Source organism: Egretta garzetta, unplaced genomic scaffold, assembly GCF_000687185.1.
Source record: "Egretta garzetta isolate BGI_Z169 unplaced genomic scaffold, ASM68718v1 scaffold397, whole genome shotgun sequence".
NCBI lineage: Eukaryota > Metazoa > Chordata > Aves > Pelecaniformes > Ardeidae > Egretta > Egretta garzetta.
In genome coordinates this window covers 370898-392365 of record NW_009260493.1, presented here as the reverse complement: position 1 = coordinate 392365, position 21468 = coordinate 370898, and the positions used below count along the sequence as shown (strand labels likewise).

Sequence of the window (21468 nt, the reverse complement as noted above, 5' to 3'; positions counted from 1 at the left end):
TCCCCAGCCGCCTCCTCCTCCTCTTCCCCCTCCCCCTCAACGCCAAACTATCTCGAGGTTAATCGAAACTCGCTGCCGTGATTGCGGAGTTTGTGTTCGTTCTCCCGGGTGGGTTGGAGGTTTTGCCCTTTCAGGGTACGGGGGAAGAAAATCCCGGAGGAGGGCCGTGGGTCACCTCCTGAGGTGCACACGTGTGTGTTGCAGAGGTACCCGGGTTTCTGCTCAGTCACATGCTGCAGGCCGAAATGTAGTTGATGAAGGAAGATGTGACTGTTTGTATGCGCTCCCAAGAAGCCAGTTTTAGGCTGGGTTGCGTGCCGTGATGAGGCAAAAAGGGCAAGTGCACCACAGCAAAGGTGCGTAGAGTCCGTATGTTCCCTGCTATGTGTGGTGACTCCCCAGAGGTGAGACCCGCTGAAATACGAGCGGACAAGATTGTTACTAGGATTTCGACAACCATATTTTCAACCATATTCATGCTGGGGAATAGTGCTTGTAAGGACTGTTAGTTATCTGCTATATATAATAGACCGGGGTTTGCAAGTTGATGAGGAATTACTTATGTAAATCATCTACGTGACACTGAGGGAAACTCCAGTGCTCATCACCGTGAAGGATCTATACCTATGTGGCTTGTTGAAATAGTATGGGCTGTTTCTGGCTGCTTGCCAGCACTTTTTGAGCGTAGAGCCTGTTGAAAGACTCTTAACAGACACACACTTTCACGTGGTAGTACTAGAGATGGTCTGTTTGCTTTCTGTGATCTCTGGTAATTCTGTTTGTGATTCTTGTGTGCACTTAACACATAAACAGATCCTAAGCTATAAATGCTGATGAGCTATGTTAAAATATTGCCACTGGACAGAGAATATCAAGCTGTCATGTTATTTTAATTAGTAAACAGAAATGCTTTTTTGTTTGTTGTACTAAGTTTTGTGTGCTGAATGACATGACAAAACTGGTTTATGAGGTATGGTGTTAAAATTTGTAGTTACGTGCTCTTTTTCTGGTAGGAGTCATATTGGATGTTTAACATAATCCTTAAAGCACCAAAGTTTCCCCGGGAAAAAGGAGCTCTCCAGAATTAGCACGGTGCTGCACGCTGCAGCAATTCAATTCTTATATTGGCAAACTCTGCTAGATGTGAAAGTAGAAGTAATAATCTCTCCACTTCCCTCCTGTTCTTTTAATTCCTGTTGCTAGCATCTGGGTGGTTTATTTGTTTAATGTTGCCTTCAGAGGTTATAAATGTCAATGGCAATTCTGTTGCTGAGTATAAAATACCAATGAATAGGTATTAATAACTGACGAACCCAAATACATTTGAGACTTTTTAAAAAAAAATTATTTTATTTTTACTTTAAGTAATTGTGGTAAGTGCTGGTAGTGATTTGGACTGCTGCACGTAGTACAGATGCAAGAATGTCATCATGACTGTGCACCTTCATGCAACATTACTTTATTAAATATGAGAATCCTCTGAGGATTATTTTTTTTACTTTGGGACATTAGGAGCACATTCCCGTGAACTTCACTAGAGCCACGCTGTGTTACACAGCCTGCCAGTGAGTAAGCTGCTCAAAGAAATGAACACGTTGATACTGGGTCAGGGAGAGCAGAGGTGCACAGGGAAGGAGGAGCAGCACCCTGGTAGTATTTCAATGTGCTTGGGGAGAAGGTAAGAAGGCATGGCCCCGAGTTGGATCTTGCTGGGTGAGGCACTGAACAAGGTGTGAACACCTGCAGAACTTCCAGGGTCAGCGCAGTGGGTCTACAGGGCATTGGTGGATCAGGCCCCAAGACACCTACACATACACTCACCCTTCGGACAGACACCACGTTAACCCATCTCAGTTATGCTTTGTTAAAGGAAGTCAGTTGTGGCTCAAGTTTTCTTCTTTTCAAGTAGTGGCGGTAGTTACTGGGAAAGTACATACATCAAACATAAACCATGATTTCCATACTTGCTCGTTACCATGGCTAGTGACAAAACTTTAGAGCTCTTGTGTCTCCTTAGAGGTCACAAAACCAGCAGCAGCGGCGTACCTCTGAGGCAACTGAACTTTTGCCTTTGTTTCACTCGCAGGCACAGATTTAATGGGGAAAACAGGGATGTTTGTGCTTTTCCATTCATAGAGCAGCTGTATCTGCCCCTTGCTCACAAGTTATACATCAGCTGAGCTTTCTTGCTTTGGAGATGTGCAGGAGTACCAAAGTATTGATGCTTACTTGCTTATCTCAAACTCTGGTTGACCCACCCTTTCCTGAGGTGCTTCAGTGTTTTCTATTTTGGTGGTCTTTCGTTTTTGTGGTGTGGTTTTTTGTTGTTGTTGGTTTTTGTGTTTGTTTTTTTTTTTTTCCTCCTACAGATGTACCTCTGCATGAGCCTTCTGCTATAGGTCATGTTATGCCCCAGAAATCCTAGGTGCCGTGTCAGTATTAAAACAGAAAAATCGGAACAACAGCCTCCTACCATTAACAAGCTTACACGTTATATCCGAACTTTGCTCTGTCCTATTTGGTTGTGTATTGTGACCTCTGATCTTAATCTTGGCCTGTCTTTGTCTGTGCAGATAGTAAGCTCTTTGAGGCAAGGATTATATCCTGTGTTTGGAGAAAGTAATAAGCTACTGATCCCAGTCTCCTGCTATTACCAATGTCTATATAAAATATAATATATTCCTGCAGAATTTCCATAGCGGGATTACTAAACTGTAGTATACACTGTATTTAACTTTTCATATCAGGAAGACTGTGCATGACCTTTCTTTGTATATATGTAGCAAATGTATGTTCTGCCAATTTTTCTAAAAATTAGCAAGTCTCTGCCTTCTATTTTATCCTAGAACACTTTGCATTTTCTGTTCAAGTAGAATTACAGCTTTCAAGACAAGAATTGGAGTTTCACATCACTGGATTTTTGCCCATCCCCCAAAAAGCCTAACAGAAAGTAGAAAATAAAATGCTGACTTGCTGAAATGTAAGTACATACATATGCACGTGCAAGACTAGGGTCCTACAAATAATTTTGAAATACTAGAGTGCAGTTATAGGTAAAGCATAGAAAAATTGTGTGCCACATATACCACAGATTTGTGTCAGATGTGCGCATTACCTTCAATCTTCCAAATTATTAATAGCTGTTGCAGACCCTCAACCACCTGCAAAATGGAAAACTTTTGGTCAGCTCCAAACAATGCTGAAGCATAACTAGAGAAATCAAAATAATCTGGAGCTCCAGAAAGGATCCAGACTTCTCATTCTTTTCCTCCCCATGGTCCCCAAGGGAAACAGACTTCAATACTTGCAGGTAACTACTGCACAGCAAGTCTGTTTGGCACTGGATGGTCAGTGGGAACATCTTGTTTCAATGTTCCTGTTTCAATGTGTTCTTTGCCAAAGGTCGTAATCTGTCTCTTCTTCTACCTTTCTCTATTCAAAAGCAATCCATGCAGTAGAGAAAGGAAGCACAGAGTTGACAGTGTTGGGATTCAACTATCAAAAACACCTTTCAGAGCCAAAATTGCATTTTCCATGATCTTATGCGGTGCATGGTTATGTCCCATTGGACTTGGGAAAGTTCCAGTATGCACTGACTTGTGCTGTGTTGGGCTTAAGCGAACAGCTATGGATTTGCAATTCAACCATCTGTAACAATTACCAAAGGGACTCTTCCGTTAGCCTGGATTTTGGAAGACTGGTGAGGAGGTACCACATTTTCTTTGAAGATAGTATAAGAATCACTTTGGGTCACTCTACCCTGCTTCTTCATCCTGGCTCCTCATTTTAATATATCCAGTAGGCATTACCTGCAGCTTGACAGATTCATTCAAAGAAGTTTACAAATGCGTTCTCAATTCGTCAGGTACAAGTTTTCAGTATTCTGGGATGAATTTTATCAAGTTTTTCCACTTTTAACTTTGATTTTGTTTCAGATGGTGCTCTTCCCATTTCTGTTGTGCTTTTGTCTATCAGAATTGTCTTCAGTGGAAAAATCAGTATAATACTGAGGCAAATTAATTCCCACTTGGTCTTACTTTCTGCTTACTTTTTGCTTATCTGGCTAAGAACTGTTTGATGGCTGTCTTGTCTTCCTTAGTCTAGCTCAGCTGGTCTTTCAGCAAGTCTCTCTCTTCATCCCTGTAGACAGCACACACTGGCAGAGCGCTTGACTTCTCATCCTTTATTTCTGCCCACTTATTTCTGAGTGATGGCTTTTCCAATTACCTCTGGAGCAGTACTATTCTGTGCTGCACAGGTCTACAGTCACTGGACCTTGGACTTAAAGGAATCCCCAGCATGCTTCACAGGAGAGACGCTGTGCTTTTCAGTCTAGTTGACTTCTGTAACTTATTTCCCTTTTATTTATTTGTTAAGCACTGTGTCTTTAGATCACCTCCTGACCTGCGTACATGCTTTGGGTTATTCTTCTAATGGTTTGGACTACATCAATCACTTCCTTAGACAAGCTATTTTATGTGATTAGCTTTTTTTTTTTTTTCCCCCCACTACTAACTAAAACCTGACCTAAACCAGATGCTTCTATGATTATTTGAGGTTTAAAAATGCAGTTGTGACCTCCATAAAATTCTGGTTCCCACCTTTATGTGAAACATTTATTCCCGATTGACATGAGGATCACTGCTGCCTCATAGAATCGCATCCAATCCAGCAGTGTCCATCACTCTGGCAGCATTTCTAAGACCTCTTGTGTTTCAGAAAGAGAACCTGTGGATCAAAGTGGACCTCTAGCACTACAGCAGTAAACCATGCTTGGAAATTCTTTCCTGGGCATGTTTTTTGACTTCATCAGTTCTGTGCCACTGTTTCTTAGCAGGGAAGTCTGCCTCTTTAACATATAATGGCACTCCAGCACTTGACCTTACTTCTGTCATTCCTGAGATTCTGTTCCGTTTGTGTGCTCTAGTTACTTTAGTTATTCCACTGTATTTCTTATATCTGTATAACACTTGAAAATTACTTCTGGCTGCAGGAGTTCCTTGAATTGTTTTTTGATATGTCCCGGATTAGAAACAGTCTCTTCACTGCCTGCCACCTATTTCTTGCTCACATCAATAAATATTTTATTTGCATTTATCCTTGTTTGTCTGGAGTTTCTTTATCCATTGCTGCTGTAATGGGAGATTATAGAAGTCTAAATTTCTGTTTTCAGGTACGACCATACTTTGGCATCAGTAGCAATCTTCCCCAGGCTGCTATATGTGGCATCAACCCAGTGTACTGGGAATCTGCAATTTCTGCTGACGTGAAGGACAGTCAGAGAAATTTTTTTTTTTTTTTTTTTGGTCAGGTTGATCTTAAGCCGTTGCTGCACATCTTCGATGTTGTTGGCACCTAGCAGGCATCTCTCTGGTTTTCTGGAACCAGGCCTGTCTGTTTTCCTTTAATATGTTTTTATAAACATTAACAACTGAAAGATAAAATACAACCTGCTCTTGCCAGTGGTACTCTCGGTTTACCAATAAAAGGAAAATATACTATCTTTTTTTTTAATTGCAGATAATTCAAAGCAGTCCCCATCACAATGAAAAAGTAAGAATGACACTGAGGACCCAGAAAAGTTAACCCAAAATAGATCTAGTGTTTTTCTTCTATCTTCCATAGAACAGACATCCTACTTTTCTGGCATTTGAAGAGAGGAACAATACAATCCAGAGAATGGCTAACTGCACATTAGTATAGAGATTGCTAGGCCTAATGGCTTTGATATGAGAGAAGAAGTTCAAGTTTCCTCTTTTCATCTAAAAACAGAGTACCAGGGTATTAATATAAGAAAATGGTGTCAGCATAACTTTATCCATTAAATCCAGATAAGTGGCAAATGTAATAGAAAATCTCATTTATATGCAAAATAATTCTGTTTCACTCTTGTGTATTCATTCCCTGTATGTTCAGACCAAAAAAAATTAATAATAATGAATAATCACTTGTTGAATGCTGAAGTAGGGAATAGCTCATATAGTCCCTCGGGTTTATTTCAGGCTAGGATTTATGAGATTTAAGCCATACAGTTTTCTTAGAACCTGTGCATTGTGAAAACATATCCATCTGGAGATACATCTTTGTGTCTGGCACTGGAATGAAAAAGTCATTCCATTTATTACAAATGACCTGTGTAACAGCTATGAGTATATTTAATTAAGATTTTAATGTTTGCAAATCTGAAAAATATATTCTTTCAGTAGGAAAAAAGATCTTTTGTTGCAGGCCTTAACTATTTGTAGAAGGCTGGAAAATTTCCCCTTTGCATTACATTGAATAGTTGACTGTGCATGTACGTTTCTTGTTGCATGTAGGTTTCTTGTGCTATGGAGCTTTAGATGTTGGCTGAAGACAGGTGAGAAGGGTGCGTGAAGCTTTGTTTATTCTGTTCTGCTGATGTCTTTGCTGTGATCTGAGATGTGGTTTTCTGCCTGTGGAGACGACTGTGTGATGGCACACAAGAACCTTTCCACCTATAGTAACTTCATGTCCTTTTTAAATGAGTTAATTCCCACTGCTTGCAAAGGAGCTTTTGAATGAGGAGCCACATTTAGAACCGCAGATTATGCGGCATATAATTTAATATCAGATAGATAAATTATTAATTGCAAGTCTGCCATTTATTGCTGGACAGTGACTCAGCCTGCTGTATGAGCAGATTGAACATATATCTTCATTACAGTTTCCCAGACACTCTTAACTTGAAGTTGGATCAGCATTTTCCACAGCTCCTCTAACTCTGCTCATGTACAGCTGATTTAACACCAGCTCTGTCATGGTTCGAGTGGGCTGGTATTCTGATATTGTTACTGCTGTTAGCCAAAAACCAGTCAGACAAGGCATTTTTAATACCCCTTATCTCTGCCCAACAATTAGTCTAGCAGCTTGCTATTAAAAGTTACTGTACCTTGCTTAGGTTAGTGCTTAAAATGTTAGCAGTGCCACTGCCGCAGAAACAAGGCTTCATTTAACCCACTTTGTTACAAATATTTCTGGTTTGGTTGGGGTTAGACAACGTGATGTTTCATTTAAATATTGCAAAGGAAGCAAAGTTCATGAAGCTTATGTGTTGGCATGAGCAACAGAAAACCTCTTCTTCCTCCCTGACCACCAAGTTGGGCGTTCTTTGGTGTCAGCTGTGGAAGAGAGCTCTGGTTGCTGATGCTCTGTGCAGTGATTCAGCAATGGTAGGGGACCATCCGCCCCAGCTGGCGCTGCAGCCGAGAGGTGTGATGGTGGCACCTTCTCGGGCCAAACTGTCATAAGGGTGAGGCCTCCCAGCTGCCAGGACCCCTTGCTGCGATTGAGAAATGGTGACTGATAATGCACAAGCTCTGTGCAACCCAAGAAGGGTGCAGGGCAAAGCTTGGAAAGAGAAGGAGGGGAGGAGGTCCCTGAATGAGAGGGCAGGCACTCATGGGAAGAGAGCGGGGACGTGAGTGTCTGAATGTCTTATGCAAAAATAGTGGTAATGTGGCTGCAGTGGGTAGTGGTACTACTCTGGCCATAGCACAAAAGAGCACAGCCCATGCACGCAGATGGACTTTACGGTCTCTTCTGCACCTTGATCCATCAGAAGTGTGCTTCCCTCAGCTCCACTAATTTAAAGCCAGATGGGTCTGCTGACCTGAGCAGCGCTTACGTATCCAAAACACAAAGCAAACATACAATAAAAACGGCCATAAGAGGGAAAGCAGGGAGTCCCTTGGGTCAGGCAGGGTTTGAAGGGTCAGAAAGGGAAATGTTGAAACATGATTTCCTCTGGCAGCCCTTATGTGTTGACACAGTTTCTTTGGGACAGTTGGTGTGCCTAAAGCAGTACAGCCTAAAGGGATTGTCTGCCTGATGCTGGAGGACTCTCTTGTCTGAGAAACCTTGGGGCCAGGAAAAAAGGAAAGTGAACAATGCCAATAACCCGCTCATGCTATTGATCAACCACATGTCATCTTGACTTTGGGATGCACCCACTGTGTGGAGTATAAATACAATTATTCTTGGTGTCTATATGCTCAGTTCTTTCTTAACAGGGAAGCAGGTGCGTGCATACACAACATGTACTTGTTCCTCAGAAGATGAGATATTACTGATAACATTATCTGAAGAATCTGATTTGATTTTTTCAGAACAGATTTAGAGTCCCATAGTCCTTATTATAGTTACAACAGTGTTAATTTGATGTAGTAGTTCTAGTTCAGTTTTTGATGTTAAATGACCCAAAATACAACATCATCATCCACTAGAAAAGTAAATGTAAAGACAACTTTATTTAATAATCAAGTATGTGAATATCAGTATTTCAGATTCGAGCACATAGTCCAGTGAAGTGAGGGATTTTCCTGACCAATGAGCTACTATCATGTGCTCCTTTCTAGCATGGTGAAATAGAATGAGAGTTGTACAGCTTTAGGATTTTATAAGTGGTTTCATTTTTCCTCCTTTACGCCTAATATTATTTACATTAACAGGTATTACAGTATTGCTTTTAATATGTACAATGTTATTGTTATTTCTAAAACAACATCCACAAGCATCCTCAGGAAAGCATTGATGTCTGGTGCATTGCCAATTGTTTTTAATGATTTGTTTTTGCAGCTTCATTCCACTGATGATTGCCAAGCAAGCTTTCAGCATTAATTGTGTCTCTGGCTGGGGTGTGTACTATGGGCAAAATATCCCGCTCTTTACTTGTTAAAATAGCTATTAAGACTTCTTAGCCTTGAAGAGCTGGTAAAAGTTTCCTCTGATCCTTGGTACTCTATTTCTCAGGTGCTGAGGTTGCTCGTCAGCCCTGTTCCCAAGCCCTGTGAGGGCTGGCGTTGGACCAGAGGCGTCTGACTGCCCCAGGCATGCTGGGCTAAGGGTTGAACGCTAGAAGGAAGCCGTCTGAGATTCTCATCTCAGTGAGGTCAGCAGCTTGGAGGGAGACTTCTGTCAGGGGAAGTGGACTCGCTGCAAAGAGATCATGGCCTCATCCCGACTAGTGGCAAGATCTAGAGATATTGCCAATGTCATGCAACGACTTCAAGGTAAGTGACTGACTTGTGTTGGTGCTGTCTGCCATCCGTTCATAAATGGAGGTTCCTGTTTTTCACTGTAGTACACAGTCAGCACAATATTTCTGAAGTTTAATAACTGTTCTAAACTTACCTACTGAAAAATATTTGTAGTATTTGTAGTATATCTGAAGGGCTCTGATTATATGAGTCCTTTGGTATAGCATTAATAGTGGTGTTTGAAAGCAGCTGATGTTACCGACATGGATCCATGGGACAGGACACCGAATTGTAGATTATGAGACTTTGGGTTTGTTTTTCCCACGTTACCTGATTATGCATCAGTTTTCTTACAGAAAAGAGAACAGAAACTGTATCTATCCTCTTTTCAGCTGTGAAGTCTACAGGTAGATCTGCTCTACCGATAAACTAATATTTATTAAATTAGCAGTATTTGCTGTCTCCAAACGAGAACTGTACCTCATTACATTATTAAGCATTGAAAAATTCATAGGTCAATGAGCTAATTATTAGTGCTGAAGTTGGTGACCTTTTAGGTAACATATCACAGGATGTCTTTGCAGTATTCATTGAGTATTCGGGGGGGAGAGTAGGGTTTTTTTGAAGTTCTTATAATAAAGCATTATTCAATAATGTTATTGTCTTAGTTTTTTGGAAGTTATACACCTAAATGCTGCAGCTAAAAGCTCAATTGAGAATGTATGTTTTTGTTCAAATGATGCTATTAACTAGAAACAAATTGTCAGTGTGGCTGTAGGTTTCAATCCTGTTAACTTTTAAACTTAATCACAAATCCCTGACCTCTTCTTTTCTTTACACACCAGCTTCCCCTGACTTCAGCAAAAGCTTATATGCACAGAACCCTTGCTACATCTTCTGCATTTTCTAATCTGGACACTTTATCATCCCATGGCTTTTCCTTCCATTTATTATTTTTTCAGTTTAGGATATCTGAACTCAGCTTCCCAGCCACTAGGTACAACTAGCACACATAATTTCCATGTAGCCTCAGTAGATTAATATGAGAATAAATAAAGATGCAAAGTCTGTCCCATTTAGGCCTGCTACAGTACTCTTCCAGCTCCAAAATGCTCCTGCTTGATGTTCCACAGACTCTTGTACAGTTACTTTCTTTTTCCTTGCTATTTTTGCATCTGCAAATTCTTAGGCCGTGATCTTGGACAATGGTTGTTCAAAGTGTCCACAAACATAAACCGAGGAAATATTTTAAGATAAGACACTCCAGGTAAGCACAGATGAATGAGAGAGTGCAAGGAGAGCTGCAGTGAGGCAACGCTGCTTGCAGAACAGGCAGGGGTCTTAGTATGTTGTCTATGTATCTCAGTGTTTATATATTTATAAGAATATAAGTATATATATTTAAAAGAAGTCAGGTTCTTCATAAGGAGCCAAGAGAAAAAAAATGAGAGTTTTGAAGCCAGAATTGAAATGATTTTGAAACTGAGCACCCTATCGAGGAATATGAAGAAATGCATGTGAGAAATGGCAGAGGTGCTTGAAGGTTATGAAGGCATGTTGTAAAGGAAAGGATCAGGGAAGATTATCCAGGCTGGTACTCTGACGCAATGAGTAAGGAGGATGCTACAGGAGCTATTTACAGAGCCTGTGGGCTATTAATTATCACATTGTTATGTACTAACTTTCTAAACATCTATAAAGCTGTTGCTGACAAAATGGTTGTCCTGTTTATTTGGGTTTTTTACATAATTGTTTTTGATTTTGATGTGTCTTGCTCTGTTGTAATCTGATATATAGTTCAGTTGGCTATATGTTTGTGGGGTTTTCTTTTTGGAAATTAAGCAAAAATAATTGCATGACCTCTTCAGTGAAGACACTTTAGAAGAAGTTCACTTAGTATGAACTAAATGCAAATTTGGCATCGTCTATTAGTTTGAAGTCATACCTATAACTGGATTCTTTGCTTCTTGGATGAAATCAGTTCAGCTTGGTATTGCTGGGATCTGAGTTTTGCTGCAGAAGCACTATTTTGATAAATGCTTCACCTATGCCAAGACTGGAGTGCTTGGAGCCTAAATCTTTTTTTAGTCTGTTGTTCTGCATTAGGGATGAGCTGGCAATCTGCACTGCGACTACCTTAGCCCTTGTGAATTAAGGTTGCTGTACCTTCCAGAGATTATAGTCAACAGAAGTAGGAGCAGGTATGGACATAGGAACACAGAGATATTTCTTGGTGGGTTTGTATGGCAGCCCAGAATTGGTGCCATTGGAGCTGGGTGCGTACCTCAAGGGGAGAGTGGAATCGACAGTGTTCACGGTGTAACAGGAATGGAGGTGGTTTGGGGGATCCTCAGTCAGTGCCGAGCAGCAGTTGTACTTTACAGCACCTGCTTTTGTACCTGGCCGTAAGCTGAGGCAGGAGAGTCCTTGTGTGACGCCGTCAGAGAGTGCTGCAAGATGTCAGTGCTGGGAATTCGTTGGGATTGAGGGAGAATGTAAAGCCAGCTGTGTTCCTTCCTTTACATTGCTGCCTCGTATTTGCCTCACTGGTTTCCAATAAGTGATTGTGGGGAAAGAGTTTTTTTTTGTGGAGGAAAGACTGGAAAAATACCACTCTTCGCTGGGGGTCTCAAGACCAGTTTTGAAATCTCTGCTCTACATACTGCAAGTGAGTGCAATTATATCAGCTCTTCTAAAAACTGTCAGAGGAACAAAGTTTGTTCTGGTGTTGGGGATTTTTGCTGGTTTTTATTAAAAAAAAAATTCCAGCCACTTCCCTTTGGTGATTATGACACTTGCAATACACCCTGTAAATGTTAGTTTTTGAATAAGACTGCATATTGCTGCCTCAGAAATCCACTTGGGACAAACAGTCAAAAAGATGTGCAGTGTACTGGGCTGTGGGTTTGTATGCAAGTGTGTGTGCAACCTGTCTTATCCTGTGGTGCCCAGGCAAAGGCTTATTGCAGTATTGCGCTCCCTGCCCAGAAGACCAGAGGGACCTACTCCTTTAGTCCAGGCCAGGCAGGGCACAGGAGAGAGGTGGGCATTGAGAATAAGATTTATCATCTCTGACTTCATCATCCCTGTCATCCTAATAAAAATTGAGACGTAGGGCTATTCATTATAGCTTAGTCTGCACTCAAAGGAGAGAGAAGGGTCTCTCCAGAAGGAGTATGATCCCTTGTTACCTGAACTGTAGTTAATAAGGGCATGGTTTTGAAGCAAAAATCCTTCCTATTATATTTTAATTCTGGGAATTTTATAACCTGTATAATAGGCAAGGGTTGCAGAAAAGAGCAGCCTTACCACTTTAAATGGGGTGGGGGGTGCCTCTGAGGGAAGGTCAATCATAATCGGGAAGGTAGGTATAAATCCACAGAAGGCATCTCGCTCTTTTGCTAGACACATACCCTTAGCTGCATGTGGCATCTTTCCACTAGCTTCTGCTTGCTGCTTGTTCTTCCCTCAGCGCTCACTAGAACGGTGCTACCCTGCTCAGTGCTCAGGGGCTGCCGGGTCCCTCCTGCATAGGTCAGGCAATTTGGGTTTTCAGGGGTGTAAATGGTGGTATGAGTGAGCTAATGCAGCCTAAGGCAGGTGTTTAAGTAGGGTATAATTCATTTTTTCTTTTTAAAGTGCCTATCTCCTTAGAGACAGCTCTCAGCTGAGAGAATATAGAGATGACACCTGATTTTTTTCATCGCTGAATTTAAGCATGAGCATCCTTGTGGCACTACAGAACGAACTGATGACATCATTTAGTGTCATTGTCTTTTGCATTATTTATTCCTTGCTAGCAGAGGTGAAGGTTTTCTGCAGTACCTTATGCTTCTTAGTTTACTCGTTCATATTATAAAGCTCTCACAAAGCCTGAGCAGAACTGGTGTACACCACTGATTTGAGTGACGTTCCTGGGACTGTCTTTGGGATTACTCAGGGAATTAACTGCCAACTGGCACAAAAGCACTGTTCCTTAGCCTACAGGAAGTGCGATTTTCACATGCATTATAGCTGGTCATACACTGAAGATTCTTAAAGCATTTTTAATAGCTGCAAAAACCAAAGCTGGAAAACAAGCTAGTAAAACCCTTATGCCTTTGTAATCTTTGCCGTCATGAAATTCAGTCTTTTCCATAAGTACTACACTGTTATGGGCAAACTGCAGTCATGCTCATGCTGTTCTGAAAAAACGCCAGTATCCCGTTCTTCTGGACTGTGTCACTCTTGTATGCTGACTTGCTCTTACTGGCTTGTAAGGTGATGTTGAGCAGTCACTGGATCATACTAATACTGTGGGCTTTTCCCATTCCTCTTTTTCCCTCCCTCTATTGGTTTCCTCCAGGTTCTCATTTGGTACTCTGTGCTGGGTAGAGATTTTTCTGAGTGGCATTGTGTTCGTTATTGGATGGCCCGTTTAGTCAAGCAGGACACTTTTGTCCTTATCTATGAGGGATCACAAAAATTCAGTCTGAACTACAATCCTAACATACATGCCACCCCAGTTAAGTTGCTCTGGTATCACTGGTATTTTCAGACTGTTATCCATTTATCCACATTCAGTAAAACCAGTGCTGGGGTGTACAAAGTACAGCAATTTAAACAATATACTGTTACAAGACAATCACTTTGTGGTCTTAAAAAAAACCCCTCTACAAACAATATGAAAGTGTAAGATATTTTTTTTTTCTCAATCTCCTGTTAGGTTCTGAGTTGCGCCATTGGTCTTGTAAGGCTCTTGAACTCATTTTGGCTTGTGGGAATCTTGGGCTTTTGTAAACCCCCTGTAGAGAGACTTCATAGTGCAGGAAGAGCTCTGGTGGGAAAGAAAGAAATGTGGTCGTTCATGAAGACCCACTGTGATGGAAAGGAACCATACTTGTCCTAGTAACCTTCACACACTCCTGAAAAGCTTCAATACACACAGGTCAAAGTAGCTTAATGTCCAGTCCTTGTTTTATGTAAGCCTACAACTGAGTATCATCTGTAATGTTAATGTCTTCCTTATATTAGCGCTATTAACAGAATGCTGTGGGGTTTTTTGGTTTTTTTTTCTAGATTGTCCTTCCCCCCACCCCTTAGGTTTTGGCTCTTCTTTTCCTTCCTTTTACATCCTAGAATTTCTTTTCTATGCAGTGCTAGCAGTAGCCATTAATCAAACAGTAGATTTTTTTTTTTTCTATTTAGCCAGTAGGCACTTTGTTAGTATGTACCTTCATTGGTCTTTTCCTTTGGTTGTTTTCTAAGTCAACAGTGCCAAGAGCCACAGTTTAACACTAAGCTAAGCTGATTTAACAGATACCTGCTACTGTGAAAGCTACCTTGCTTCACTGTGTGCATGTTTCCCAACTTTCTTTTCACCAGTGCTCTTTCTTCTCTTACCTTAGACCTGAACCAGCTGAAGATTGGTTTGTAGAGGTCAGGTGAGCTCCTGGCAAAAAGGCACATGGCAGGGTCTCCCCTTTCAGTGCCATTTACCATCTTATCTCCAAAATCCAACCACAACCTCACATTTGTAAATGTGAGCGAGAATGAAAAGGTGTGGTTGGTCAGGAGGGGTGTGCTGCATACCTCGCACAGTTGAGTTTTACCCCCACATCACAAATGCTGACCTGGTTAAGGTTTCATTCTGCCCAGTCTGCTGGTGTATACTGGTTCCATGTAACCCTGCTGCTGCCTTTTCTTTACAATCTTTCACTCTCTGAAATGTCCCAGCTTGATTCCTGCAGCTTTCTTGGATTTAGAAGAGCCTTGAGTTACAAATGATGCCAGTGTCAATTATTAGTCTCTCAGGTGAGCACCTCTTGTAATTTAGGCATTTCATTACACACTGGCAGTGTGTTAAGGGAAAATAGACTCTTTTGACTCTATTGACTCTGTGGACTGTATGACCTGAAGGCCAAGTAAATCTAAATGGTGACTTGGGAATCTGAATAGCATTGTAGCCCATATGTTACTTAAAAGGAGGAATTAAAGCAGGATTTCAATCTTTCTTGTTTTCCACTGTGAGAAATTTAAAAGCTAATATTACTTCAGAACAAAATACTGAAATATAAGATTTATGTATGATGGTTAAGACAGCTGGAAAAAGATCATAGCTGAAAAGGAATTCATTAAAGAGTAAGTAAGAAAAAGAAAAGAGGTCAAGTGCTTTCATTTACTACAACAAAAACATGCGAAAAGGTTAGGCTGCAGCCAGGAGTATTCAGGTTAAATATTAGTTAACATTGGATAAAGAAAGTTACTAAGGCTAGCTGTGAAACCACCAGTACCAGAAGTATTTAATTCTGGTTTATGCATGTGGAAACAAGTCCGGTGAGAATCCACTTCAGGTCTCTTCTTACCCACGTGTCTGATAATAATAATCTGAGATATTGCTAGCAGAGACAAGTTCTGAGCTACCTGTAGATGTTGCAGAAACATAGGGGAAAGGATAACAAAACATACAACTAGAAGCACAAATGACTACAGTATGCACTGAATTCTAGGTATCATGTTGCATTAGAATGTTTTGTGACATATGGTTCTTTTCACAGAGATACTTCTTGCTCTATATGATTTTTTTTTTTTCTATACTGCAGGGAGTTTTAATTTTGTGTTCTACTCAGTGAGAACACAGTCCTGGGGCAGTCTGTGCAATGCAGCATTTGTTTTAGTGTAGTATAGTCCTGTCTTTTGATTCTTAGAGTTTTTCCTTTGTTAACAAATTCCAAGTTAGTGATTTAAAATACTTTTAAATTTTTTTAAGTTAATATTATCTCACTGCTTAAACCTTTCTACTGCTTTTCTTCCCAAATTAATAATGTAATGTAAATCAACATATTCTTACTTTTTTCCTTGTTTGCACTTTTGATGATCACAGCACAGTTCTTACAGGTTGGTAAACTAATCTGTGCTCCCCTTTCTGCTTGGTTGATAGTCAGTCAGGATAAAAAGCACTAAAGATCACACAGGTGATATAAAAGGCAAACATATATTTGCATTTGAGTTGCTACTTAAGAAAAATCAATATATTTTTTCAGTTTTCATCTGGGGTAAGGTATATATTTAGAGAAGAAAATGGTTGGCATGGTAGTGTCTCGCACTGAGATTGCTTTCATTTGGTTCTGGAGGAACACGGTTCAAAACCTCAAATTCTTCTCATATGCTACTATTAAAACACCGAGGACAGGATTCATTAGACAAAATGCAGGAAGCAAAATGCAAAAGGAAAATCATCCTTGGATTGCTTTATAGGCAGTGGTTAAAAAATGGTGCTTCTGAAATACAGTGGGTATCCAAAACATGTCAGGCAAATTGTGTTTTATATGAACCTGCCTTCAGCAGCTCCACTCTGCTCAGTCTGGTTTGACAAGTTCATATGTAGGCATTCACACGGCAGCTGTTTAACACTGGTTGTGATAAATCCCTATCTGAGGCCCCAAAACCGTTTTCAGTTAAGACTTTATCTTAAAATAACATCTGCCATGTTTGTTACTGGTGTGAAAGGGGTGATATTTCAAGAAGCCTAAATAGGAACAATTATGTGTCAATGTTGAGGGTTTAGTGAAGATAAAGATTTTGAGAAGGAAAATAGTACAGTAATAAGTATTTTGAGCACCCCCTCTATTCTGACAGGCTGCTAGACTTTTTTTTTTTTTAATAATAGCATTGGGTTGGGGGTATCGGGAAGCAGAATATCTTCAAAGTATTACGATGACATTTGTCATTTGTCTGTTTTGTGACTTCTAATTAATTTCCTGTTTATATTAGAGTATACTGCAGGCTTGAGAAATTAAGCTTTATCTTCTTGCAGCAGTGCTGTAGTATCTTCCTACAATACATCTTGTAACTTTTATTGTAGTATTAAATTTGAACATAGCAAATTGCCATCATCATAAATAATCCTCCCTTTTGGAATGCCACACCTGTTGTTTTTCAATACTAGAGGAATAGAAAATTGCAGAAGGGTGCGTCTCTTGTCCTTACTAATCAATAAGCATTAAAATAGTTTTGTAGAGGATCTATTGCTGGCCATGCTTATGTACTGATGTAGTGTAAAGGCAAAATATTTCAGTGAGAAAATTCTACTGTTTTCCTGTAATCCTGTTTTGCCCTTCTGTGGAAATCAGCAGCTTCACCACCTTTAATTATCAAGATGATAATATAATTTAGAGAGTATACTTGAAGGTGGATAAAACACACAGATGAAAAAATAACACCTAACAATTATTAGCAATTTATTCCACAGACTATTTCTAGAATGCAGTTTTTATTTTGTACTTTAGACCTCATTTGCTTAAAAATATCCTAGTTTCTGTCACAAAGCTTCTCCTTATGAGTCATATCACAGAATTCTAATTTTAGACTCACACAGAGGTTTTTTAGATGGTAGTTCTATGTATCCAAGTGAATCGTCTATTATTGTGTGCAAGAAAACAGGCTACTTGTTCTGTCTTTCTTCTAAGATGAGAAGGAACCTTATGAGGGAAGTGTCAACAACCTATTAAGAATCCAACAGTCTATTTAAAAAAGAAGAAAGGAAAAAAACCCAACCCACCAAAAAAAAAAACCAACCCTCTAGCTCTTTAGAATTTATTTCTCCACAGTAAACTAAGAGATATTTGAAATATATTACATTTTATAGGAAGTTATAACTGATTACTTAATTACACAGTTAATGTTCATATTCAAATTCTGGTTGCTTGGTTTTGGGGGTGTATGTTTTATTTTTCTCATTTGTTAGTAGACTTTAATTTGGGGCTGGTCCCCACATAGAATGCTCATTTCAGAAGGTATGTGAAGGAACTAGGGCTAATGTAAAAGCTAGCCTCCATCCTGTCCATTGAAATAGATCCTGGTTTATTTTGGGTTCACAATGATTATTTTAATTCAACATCAGAACTGTTAGGGAACTAGTAGAAATGTATCCCGATGTTTCAGGATAAGTAACCTCCAGGTAAGAGTGGAAGAAGGAGTAAAGCTGAGTTCTTATATGGTGAGAACGGTTCCTCTTTGGCTCCAGCCCCACCCCGGCGCAGCCTGCCTGGAGGCCAAGCCCCACACCTCAACTTGCTCCCCCCCTCTCTCCGGTTTACCTGTGTCTCATGCTTTCCCTGCTGAGGAGTCATCATTGCCAACATATAGTGTTGTGAAGTACTGTTTTGAGTTTCATTACATGAAACATGTAAACATTAACACGAGATATAATTTGTGAAGCTTCTTTTACTGTAATTTCGCTAGATTTTTTGTAATTACATTTCAGTATTTGTGATATAGTCTTTAGTACTTTTAAGAGGATTATGCCCTCACTGATGCACATTGGGTTAAGTGTCTATGGAGAACATGTGTAATCTCTAAAGACTGTCATTGTATTCACCCTGATATGAGATCTATCTGGAACATTTAATAGCATCTTGTATCTACAGTGCTGTTGCTGCAGAATGAGAGTTACAGTTTAGTTTACCCAAATCACAGTGTTGCTTTTTAGCTGTGCCAGTTTAGCTCCCAAGGAAAATTCATCATCCCCTTACAGAGATGCCAAAGGCCTGCACAAATGCGGTATACAGCTCCTATGCTTTCTGCACCTTACTCGTACAGTGCAGCTGGGTAGCTTGCTGTAACTGCATAGGCCTCTGTGCCTCTATCACCTTGCTTGGTTATTGCTGGCATACCTGGGGACGTACAGCTTCTTTGCCATACAGTGCCAAGGACCGTATGTCAGTGTGGACTTTCTGTACATCTTTACTCAAGGAGCTGTTGTGAGAAAGCCACTCGCTTCCAGACCTTGTGAATGCAGCAGCTGTTCTGTAAAGGCTTTATCTTAAGCTCATTAAAACAAAGGAAAAATCTTCTTTCCATAAGGTGAAGGGAATGAACTATAACCGCAGTAGTAGGCGAAGAGTATTACTGTTAGCTTTCCGGTCTTGAGGGGGGGAAAAAAAACCCAAACCCTTACACACAAGATCACAGTATTCAAGAAGATATGAGGCCAAGCCAGTGTAGCAAAGCAAAGTGAAATATTTACTTGCCTAATAGATGAAAAAAGAAAAAAGCTCACTTAGGAATGGAGACTGTAGTCTTCAGACTTGACTGTTGATAAGAAATTATGGTTATTTGTGGTAAATTCGTATTTTGAGCTGTGCTTTCATTCTCCCAAGGACATTAAAGTAACCCATTATTACAGTTGAGCTTGTGTAAAGGCCCATCTCTTCATTCTGTTTGTTTTGGCCTCACTTGCCAAGGCATCCTTAGGCTTTTCCACGTTCAGGTGGTGCAGCCTTTCCTGGTACTGGGTCAGAACTGAGACTGCAGACTGACGCTTGCTTAGTAGACAGTTGCAGACACAGCTGAATTTTCTTTCTTACTTGACCCCTGTTAATAACAACAACACACCCCATACCTGTTTAGGTCCACTGGGTAGTCCAGAAACACCACGTGGTTTTTCAGGAGAGAATCGAGAATCGGCATCACCAATTACAACAGTTATCAGCTGCTAAGCCAGTCACCGTACCAGCCCAATCATTCTCTGTTACTAGTTAGACTGGCTGCGTACCTGAGTCCTGTTTTGCAGCCTGGATGCTGCTATTCCTTTCACACATGGGTGAAGTTGATGTGCCTTGTTACAGTGGGAAGGACAAGATAATGCAAGTCACAAAGCTTGTGCTCCCATCCAAATGAGGGGAGAAATATTTGGGAACAGACCCTTTGCTGAGATTTGCAGCCCCGGTGGCATTTTTGTTCCCAGGGGAGTGCGTTGTCACAGAAACCCAGGCCATGGTGGGGTGAAGTGATGCTTAAGGAAGCCAGAAGCCCAGCTTGTGGACAGGAGAGGCAGAGGTGGAACCATCCAATGATCAATCACAAATCAGTGAAAAAGCAAATGTGATCAAGCTGCCGTGTTAGCAGAGGTCTTCTGGACATAAAGCTTTGTTAGCAGATGTGAGTTGCAGTAATAAAACATGGATAATCATATCCTGATTTGAGACTGATTAGACAGGGCATAAGGCTAATTAACCTGGATTTCTGTCTTCCTTGCATTACTGAAGTTGTGCAATGTGGGAAGAATAAGGTCTGAAAAGGCATTTGGGCTCCTAGAGAGAGAGATTGCCATAAAAAGACACGCGGTGCATTTTTTTATACCTCTTTAGGTGCCTTTCTTCAACTTCAAAGACTCAAGTGCTTTATAATTAATCCATAAGCATACAAATAAAGTGGATTAAAAGTCTTCAATGGTATTAGCATTCAGAAATAAGAAATTTATTATTTGCAAATGTATTTAGTGACCTCAACATAGCTAATATTTCTAAACCTAAATACTTATTTATCAGCAGATGTGAGCTAAAGTCAGTGGGCTATCCTGGAATTACTACTTTTGTTCTTTAGTGCCACGTCCATTATGTGAAAGTGAAGCCATGTGACAACCTTATTTACATTTCTAAAATACATATCCATCCTACCAAAAAAGCAATAGCCATAATGAAAGATTGGATCGCTGCTTTTTCATTCAAATTAAACATTTTTTTAAACACAAAGCTTTGAATCTTATTGTGAAGCTTCTGCTTTCTGCTTCCCAGAGAGACAGAAGTTCATTTAGTTTTTTTTCTGGCTGACTGACTGTCTCAGGAGCAGAAAATCTGCTGCTTCTCCATCGCAATGTATCATGGAAAGGGAGAAGACTTTAGTTGTATAATCTGCTTTCTTGGTCTCGCTTTCCAGAATTGCCTTTTGTTTGGACACTTTGGTGAGCTTGTACACAGCCTCGTTGCGTAATTTTTCTTTCATAATCCCGAGCCTGCCTTTTCATTTGTGTGGTTACTAAGAAAGCTGGAGGTGTGACCAACTGCCAGAAGTGATTTGAATAAATAAAAGGAATCATGAACAGTTAATTGTTGTGTTTACATCTAGTTTCTAAGAGACTAATAGTGCATGCTCACTGTCTCTGTGTGTTTGTATTTGAGATCTTGGGCACAGTGAAATCCTGTGTTTCCTGAGGAAACTCGTGTCTGCACAAAAAAGTTACATTTCCTATTTATGTTTATCGGTAAGAAGTCTTCAGGTTTGAATAGGAAATCACATACATTTATGAATGAGATTATATAATGGTATGCCATTGTGCTAATTCTTAAGTAGTCAAGGGTTTTTTCTAATTTTTTTTTGTCAGGTTTTGAAAGAGGTATGCAAATATGTAATGAAGTAGCACATTTTGACCTGTGAGGGTCGTAAAGATGGTTAATATCACTTTCCAGATGGGAATTGAAACAAAGGAAGGTCTCATTCTCACCTGCTACTATGAAAGTGTAGGATGCAACATGGCCTTTACTGTAGTCAGGAAGAATAAATCAGTTCCCACAACTCCACTGAGGTGGTTAAATACCAGCTTGGATCTACAAATCAGGTGCACATCTGTCTACCAATAGAAGTCAGGTGTACATGTACCTACCGGTAGCTACTAATAGCTATTTCTGTTTATTATTAATAGCTGGTTGTTCCT

At 40.2% G+C, this 21468-nt stretch overlaps 1 protein-coding gene across 1 annotated transcript in view; it reads left to right on the top strand.

The window, feature by feature from the left end:
• The first annotated feature begins 8773 nt into the window (after positions 1-8773).
• The window catches only part of SYNE1 (spectrin repeat containing nuclear envelope protein 1), a 304520-nt gene continuing 291825 nt past the window's right edge, over positions 8774-21468 (top strand). The window contains 1 exon segment of the mRNA XM_035899865.1: positions 8774-9029. Coding sequence (XP_035755758.1) covers positions 8966-9029 — 64 coding nt within the window. The 5' untranslated portion in view covers positions 8774-8965.